Below are 8,438 nucleotides of genomic sequence, written 5' to 3'. Positions count from 1 at the left end.
TCTGGATGGGACATATGTTGTCCCAATACCTATATATACGGCTCAGCATCGATAGTGTCTTTCATGATGTGTAAACTGCCCATGCCATAGGCCTCTCCTCTTAAGTCTGCAGGACACGGCATCCATGGTTTACAAAAAGAATTTCTAATTTTGATTCATCTGACCACAGAACAGTTTTCCATTTTGCCTCAGTCCAACATTTCTGCATTGACTTGATAAAAGGCTTCTTCTTTAGAGCTTTAGGGCTTATTTAGACGACCGTATATCAGCTCGGTTTTCACACCGAGCCGATATACGGTGCCCTTGTCTGCAGGGGGGGAGGATGGAAGAGCCAGGAGCAGGAACTGAGCTCCCGCCCTCTCTCTGCCCCTTGCCACTATTAGCAATAGGAGGGGGCGACACAGGGGCGGAGCTAAGTCTCAGCGCTTAGCTCTGCCCCCGTACCGCCCCTCCCATTGCAAATAGTGGCGAGGGGCGGGAGCTCAGTTCCTGCTCCTGGCTCTTCCCCCCTCCCCCCTGCAGACAAGGACACCATATATCTGCTCGGCGTGAAAACCGAGCCGATATACGGTCGTCTAAATAAGCCCTTAACTTGTATTTGTAAATTGCACTGTAAACTGTGTTCACAAACAATGATTTCTGGAAGTATTCCTGAGCCCACGCAGTGATTCTCTGCTTTTAATGCAGTGACATCCGAGGACCTGTAGATCTCAAGCATCTATTATTCAGCTTTGTCTGTTGTAAACATGAATTTCTCCAGATTCTTTGAATATTTTGATGATATTATGTACTGTAAATAGTGAGATAATCAAATTTTCCACAATTTTACGTAAAAAGCATAATTTTAATTATCAACTGTACAGTTCTTCATGGCAGGCAGGTAAGAGTCTCCTGCTCTGTGGGGATACAAATGCCATCAATCTCTCTGCTAACCGCAATCAATATACAGTATCAGTTATTACCATTGTCACTATTAATTGGCAGTAATTGTAGTAATAGAAGCAAAAGTTAAAATTGCCCATTAATAATCCACTACATCTAATAGTCTGCAGCTTGTATGCGGCACACACAGTAACTGAAAGGCATTCTAGAATCCTGCAAGATTTCCGGCAGAAGGCAGCAAAAATCCAGAAATAGCAGCACTCTTAGGGCTTATTCAGACGACCGTATTTACGCAGGTGTTTCCACACATAAAAAATCACTTAAAACGCGACTATGCGAAGCATTGGATTTCAATAGCTTTATTCAGACAAACATTTTTTTTCTGCGTAAAATATATGCGCATGAAAAAATAGGACATACGCGACCAATTTTCGGGCGTATATTTTATACGGCGCGTGAAAAGGTAGGTCTTGCCCTATCTATCGACGTGATATGCAGCAAGCTCCTATAGACTTCTATGTCAGCTGGAAAAAAGGGAGGGGGAGGGAGTTACCCTGCTGGGAAAAGAAGACAGCTGCCCTAATTAGGCATTTTAATACAATTCCGAGGATTTCTGCCGATCATTGCTTGCCATCGCTTCTGCGTATTTTTTAACATTCACATAGCAGCTCCCCATGAAATGGCTTTCAATACGCTGAAAAGGATCAGGAGTCGATCGTGTCAAAAAGTCATTCATGTGTATATATGCTGCGTACGGGTGAACGTAAAAACGCATATGGTCGTGTAAAGGAGGCCTTACTCATAGGTTGTGTCTGGTTTTGCAGTGAGGTGAAACTGAAAAAAAAAACAACTGCAACCTTTTTGGGGCTCTTGTTTTTATGGCGTACATACTGCAGAAAAACGACATAACTTCATTCTGTGGATCCAGATGTAAATAGTTTTTATTTTTGTCATACTGCTTTTAAAAAATAAAACATCTTATTTAAAAAATATTACTTTCTGTTGCCATCTTTGGATTGTCATAACCTTTTAGTTCTCTGTTGATGGGATTGTGTGAAGGCTTATTTTTTTCAGGATGAACTGCTGTCTCTCTGGCATCAGTTCGGAGAACATGTTTTTTTTTTCAATAGCTTTTTTTTTGCATTTTATTTTGGAGACTGAGTAATCAAAAAAAGCTCAATCGTTGAGTTGTGTATGTTTTTTCTGATGGTGTTTACCGTACGGAATAAGTGTTATTTTAAGAAATCCGACTTTTAGGGTGCATTCAGACGACCATATATCGGGTGGGTATTCACGCCGGCCGACATACGGCGTCTCTCTCTGCAGGGGAGGAGAGTGGAGAAGCCGGGAGGAGTGCTCTGAGCTCCCGCCCCCTCTCTGCCTCCTCTCCACCCCCTCTCCACCCCGCTGCGCTATTTGCAGTGAGAGGAGGCGGAACGGGGAGTGGGGGGCTAAGTTCCGGGAATTAGCTCCGCCCCCGCCCCGCCTCTCCTCATTGAAAATAGTGCAGGGCTGTGGAGAGGAGGCAGAGAGGGGGCGGGAGCTCAGAGCACTGCTCCTGGCTCTTCCAGCCTCCTCCCCCTGCAGAGAGAGACGCCGTATATCGGCCGGCGTGAATACCCGGCCGATATACGGTCGTCTGAATGCAACCTTACAGACATATTTATTTATTTTTGGGGGTTTGATTTTTTTTTTTTTTTTAAACATACAACAAGGAGTTTTTTAAACTTTTAATTTCTTCTTTATAATCTAATATAAAAAATCCTACAGGCTTTTTCTTGCACCACACTTTAACCCCTTTGCGTTACCTTTGGTGGAGGATTTTGGTGTCATTAGATTTGGTAAATGCTCACCGCAATCGTAAAATCATAAAATTTGAGTCTGATACAGTGAGTGACCTATCAGGGAAGGTCAAAGTTCCTATGGTCAGTCTAGCAGTGCTGCTGTGCTTCAGCCAACAGAGCCGCTAGGGAGAGTCAACCGCTGCTAAGCGACGTTCTAATCAAGTGCTTACCAGTTTGAGTGTTGCCACGTCCCCAAAATGTGGAAGACCAAGCTGTGGGCAGGGAACAATTCAAGGGGTGCGCTAAGATGGAAGTTGGTACACTGAAAATATAGTTTACCCTGAAGTCCTTGCCAATAAAAATAATCAGTTCTTAAAACATTAACAACCATTTTTCTAAACGTTTTATGTTCATGTAGCGAACATCTGGTCAATCTAGTAATAAAAAAAGTGTTATTTCACTTATCTTTACTTTTTACATAGTCCCCATAGAGGCCTTGAATTAATGATTTTTTTCATTGCTACTACAATATACTCCATTACTTCAGTATTTCAGGATATTATATTTCTGCTGTTATTCTCTTAAGCCCTGTCGTAGGCAGAAATACAAGACAGCCAAATGGCACCTCACACTCTCATTGCGGGGTGGGAGGTGTTAAGGAGACAGACTGAGTCCCCTCTCTCTGTTGGGCCATTTAAATACCACTGCCTAAATTGACAGCGGTATCTAAATGGTTAACAGCTGTGATCTAAGTTATCTCTGATTGCAGCCATTGCAGATGGGTTTCAGCTGTCAAAGACAGCCGACATCTGCTTTGCATGAAGTGGTCTCGTCTCCTGAGCCCATTCCATCCAACCCGCACGCACCATACAACCCACTTGAATGTTGCCAAGGGTTTAAATGAATTTTAGTTTGCTTTGTCAATGTACATAGTTGGTTGCTCTCTGGTTCCAGATGATGTAAATTGTTTGAAATCTCCATTCAGCCCATATACACTGGATAATGACTTTATTAGAGACCCCTACCTAGTAGCACATTGGACCTTCTTTGGACTTTAGAATTTTAGCATGGCATGGATTCAACTTGGTCTTGATATCATTTTGCAGGAATGTTGGTCATGTGGACAGGTGAGCTTTTGGAAGTTGCTAGAAATCAGATGGAGGTACTAACATGTTCCAAAAAGTTGACAGGAAAAGTTCATTGATCTATGCTGCTTGTGCCAAATTGGTTGGTGTGACCCTCCCACCAACATGGTGCAGCAGAAATCTGGATTTGTCTGACCATGTGATGTTTCTTCACTGCTCGGTGATCCAATTTTTATTTTCTTTCAAGCACAGGAGTCTTGTCTTTCCGTTTCTTTTAGTCGGCCATAGTACTGGAACTGGTTGTTGGCAGTTAAAGCGCATTCGTGCTAAAAAAATGATAAACTGTGTGTTTGGATATGTTATTTGGAGCACCAACATTGTACTTGGCTACAATTTGCTTGACTTTGCACCACCTGTTCAACAGAATGATTCTTGACATCCACCTCTGACCCCTTTCGCCAATAAATTGTTTATTTACACAGTAGCTCCTCGAATAATTTTCCTCGATTACACCATTCTTGGTATATTCTCCACAATGCTGCACAATAAAACCCCATAAGGCTGGCAGTTTTTGAAATACTGGTTAGTCTGACACTGAAGACCAGGCTTTGTTTTTGAATGAGTCCAAAGACTTTAAAACAATTAGTGGAAGATCTCAAGAACCAAATTTATCAGGTAAGACTTATCAAATGCATTTTGTATCACCTGGAGTAAAGAAGGGAGAGGGAGGGGGGGCATGCTGAAATCTTTATATACTGTATGTTACAGGAGGAAATAAGGGAGAGGGGGGTCATGATGGAAACTTTTATATATGTTAGAGGTATAAATAAGATGCAGGAGGGAAGTGTATTTATTAGAAACTGAACACTAGAACAAGGGGGCACAACTTGAGATTAGTTGGGGGGAGTTCAGAAGCAACGTCAGAAAATGTTATTTTACTGAAAGAGTAGTAGATGCTTGGAAGAAACTTCCAGCAGATGTAGTTGGAAAATCAACAATAAATGAATGGAAGCTGCCTGGGATAAGCATAGATCTATCCTAAGAGAGGGATAACATAAGGGCAGATTAGATGGACCATGTGGTCGTTTTCTGTGGTCAATTTTCTATTTTTCTACACATTGAGTATATTGGGATGCTGATTGCCAGGAAATCTTTCCAGCTACGCTAATTGAAGCTTATTTAGCTGTATTTCATCACTGGGTTCCTAAAACACATCGCCCCAGGTTCAGACTGGACTTTAGATGCCTCGGTTATCAGTTTTTCAGCTCAGTACTGTAAATGTGTATATTTAGGTCAGTGAGTGCCATTGTTAAGCAGAGGTGATGATGTCCCCCCAAGCATCTTGAATTCTTTAGTGCCTCCCCGTGCTGCTCAGATACTGACAAAAGCCTGCAGATAATCTCCACTCGGTATTACGCAGCGCTCAGTGTCCACGTCTTCATCTACCGAGGGGAGAGAAAGAGTCTGTGTGCATGTATTTCCATCTCTGATCACTCATGACAAAGTGACGACTGAGTCTGCAGCATCTCCGTCAAAGGACAGAGAAAGCAAGGAAGCACGAGGAACAGTTGATATCCTATATCACTTTCAGGATGAATTGATGAGGACAAGGTGGACAACCCATTGGGAAAGAGGCAAAGAAGAAGAAACTTGTGAATGAAATAGAAGAAAGTGTTAGATGACTGAGACTGTGGGACATTGCAAGACACAGGGCAAAGCTAAGGAGGTGATGGAGACATTCAGGGATTATGGAGCTGTTACTTTAAGATGATGGACAAGATGCATCAGATGCAATGAAGTAGCAGAGTCAAGGGGGCATGGTGAGTGAAATCTGCTGCAGTTACAATGAGTTGATAGGCACTATATGGTATAACCTAAAGACTGTGCTACTGTAAGAGAGTCAGTGACACATTATAACCTCAACATGTGCACTCGATATAATAGAGGCAGAAGACAAGCAAAGGCAGAACAGAGGATGATTGGGATTAGCTGGTACACAAGGGGATATGGAGGGGAGACATGGGGATTACATTATCAACAGAAACATAGGGAAACACGAGGAAAAGTGAATGAGTGAAGTAGAAAACTGAGGAGGAGTGGTGCTGATGATGATGAGGTGTCAGCCATAGGGAGAAGAGTGAGGAGAACACAAGGTGCACAGACTCCCTGACTCCTTGGAAGAATGCTCACAGAACTAAATCACACCAACTGTAGTAGCTGTTGTTCTTCTGGGAACCGGATCTTCACAGTCATCTTTATGGTTGCCCTTATACTGGCTATACTGCTGGGGAATTCCGTGATCCTAGCAGTTTTTATGGCCACCAAGCACTTCCGTACACCTCAGGGCTACTTGAAGACCTCCTTGGCAGTGGCTGACCTTGCTCTTGGCATCTTGGTGGTTCCTTTCTCTGTATATGGGGAAATTAAAATGCTTTCCATCAATGCTTCCATGGCAGACGAAGGATATGAGGTGCTGTTTGTGGGATCCTGGCACCCATGCTATCTCATTGGTCCAGTTTTTGCCGGATGCACTTTGGTGTCCATAAGCACCATTTTTCTATTGACCATCGAAAGGAGCATTGCCATCCTGAAGCCCCTACATAAGGAGGTAGTGATTACCAGGAGGAGGACATTGCTACTCATCTTGCTCTCCTGGACTGCCAGCTTCTTTCTTGCCATGATCCCCATCATTTCCAGCCATGGTGGTATAGTGTTGGAGTACAATCGTTGCAGCAGAATGTGCAATTATGCCCCGGCACCATCTTCTCCAGCACATGTATGGCAGATACTTTTGCTCTTTCCAGCTTTTGATTTCAGCTTGTTAGGGGGCACTCTGGTAATCAATGCTCTTTCTCTGACCACCATTCATCAGTACACTCGTAGGAGAAAACTCTTGTCTGGGACAGACCAGGAGCCTCTTAGAGTCTCCTTCTCTGATATTAAAGCTGCCAAGACCATTGGGGCTCTGACTATAGCCTTCACTGCTTCCTTCACCCCTATAGCAGTGTTTGTGGTGGGCAACGTATTGGGGTATCAGTGGTGTACCTTCTCATTCTTTGCCTTTTGGATGCTTGCCAGCAATAGCTGCTGCAATGTCATCATTTACAGTGTATGTGACCAACGCTTCCGCGAGGGGGCACGGCAGATCTTCAAGTCCTTGAGATGCTTGTGCTGTAGGAGCTCTCTGCATTGAGACTAGAGAAGTTCTTAGTACCACAAGGACCAAAAAGTCTTGCATAAAAGGAATGTACATTATCTTCTTAGATATGAGGGCTGATCCAGTTTTAAAGCTATTCACACTCCAGAGACTTTGCTCCTGGGATACAGACAGTTGCAAAGCCTATTTGGTATAAAGGGAACACATTGACGGGCTTTACATTTGCAGTGCCTGGAATTAACATATCAGTTGTATATTGGTGCATGCACCTATGTTCTTACGAAATACAAAGACCATTAACTGTGGATTTAGTAGATCTCCAATACAAGCCAATGAAGCTAAGGGGCTGTGTACTGCATGTACAGTATGAATGAATGTATCGGGCAGATTCCTAAAATGTCCTGCCAAAATGTGTCTATTTTTTTGGAACACTTGCTCAATGTATAGTAAACACTGTCCATCTTCTATCTAGTGTATTATCCATTATTCATAATGTAATGTTACTACTATTATTCTCACAAGCCTTTATGAAATATGGTAACAGGGCTTTATTGATGCATGGGCAAAAAGGGCAAATGCCTTGGGGTATCCCAATCCCGTATTTAAACTCTATTCTTAAGAGGTCACGTCACATTGATATCAAGGTGGAAGATGTGGGAACTGTTCTTCAGCACTTTTTGGAACTATTATGTTGGCATATATGTTGCGCATGTTGTAGAACCGAAAAGTGGTATTATTTGGGCAGTACATGTCGAACAATCTTAATACCATCCTGAGGGTTCATATATTTCAACATGCTGACATTTGTAGTTCTACAGTAGTTGGCTATCATACCTGCAAGCTACTGAGATACAAAACTACTAAGAGAACTGCTACTGTGATGAGGAGTTAATTATAGCATAAAAACCAAAAAGCTGCCGTAAAGCCTTTCATTATGGCCAATGCTTGCCGCATAGCCGTGCTTCTCTTTATTCAGCCCTCTATAGTTAACCTGGCACTAACGTCATTCACATAGAGGTTTTTTTTTTTTAAACATCAGCTGTCAGTAAAATAGTCCATTGACTTTCAACTCCCCATTTCATTGTGAAGCCTTCACAACAGTTAATCTTGTTTCATTTGTCATTTTGTATGTCCGCATCGCTAAATCTCACCGTATAATCCTTATTAAAACGCTGCTTGATGTTCGCTTCTAGTATCTTAATCCGTTAAACATTTCACATTTCCAGTGGATTCAAATGTAAATAAATGCACAAGGATTAGACAATAAACTGTGTCAGGTAATCGGTTACACTGTATCAGGTCTGTGACAATGAAATGGTTACTCAGCGATGACGTCAAACTTATATAATTGGGACATGAATGGATAAGGCGAGGGCTACACCTAGATTTTTTTGTAGTAAGCCTTTTTTTTTTACAGAATAACCAAAATCTGTCATCATCACCTTTAAACAGCATAAAGTAAGTTTATGCACTTTTTATACTCAACTAGCTCCCCATTCCTTCACTGTCAGCCCAGAAAACTGATGCTTG

General features: G+C 42.4%; 1 protein-coding gene across 1 annotated transcript; it reads left to right on the top strand.

Moving 5' to 3' along the window:
• Positions 1–5,933: 5,933 nt before the first annotated feature.
• LOC136578690 (rhodopsin, GQ-coupled-like) lies at positions 5,934–6,944 on the top strand. Its single transcript, XM_066578877.1, has one exon. The coding sequence runs from the start codon at positions 5,934–5,936 to the stop codon at positions 6,942–6,944; it is 1,011 nt and encodes a 336-aa protein (XP_066434974.1).
• The last annotated feature ends 1,494 nt before the right edge of the window (positions 6,945–8,438 follow it).

Source organism: Eleutherodactylus coqui, chromosome 9 (genome assembly GCF_035609145.1).
Source record: "Eleutherodactylus coqui strain aEleCoq1 chromosome 9, aEleCoq1.hap1, whole genome shotgun sequence".
Classification (NCBI taxonomy): domain Eukaryota; kingdom Metazoa; phylum Chordata; class Amphibia; order Anura; family Eleutherodactylidae; genus Eleutherodactylus; species Eleutherodactylus coqui.
This window is presented reverse-complemented; position numbering and strand designations above follow the sequence as displayed.

Coding starts and splice junctions, on each gene's coding strand:
- LOC136578690 (XM_066578877.1), top strand. CDS start 5,934: ATGCTCACAGAACTAAATCACACCAACTGTAGTAGCTGTTGTTCTTCT.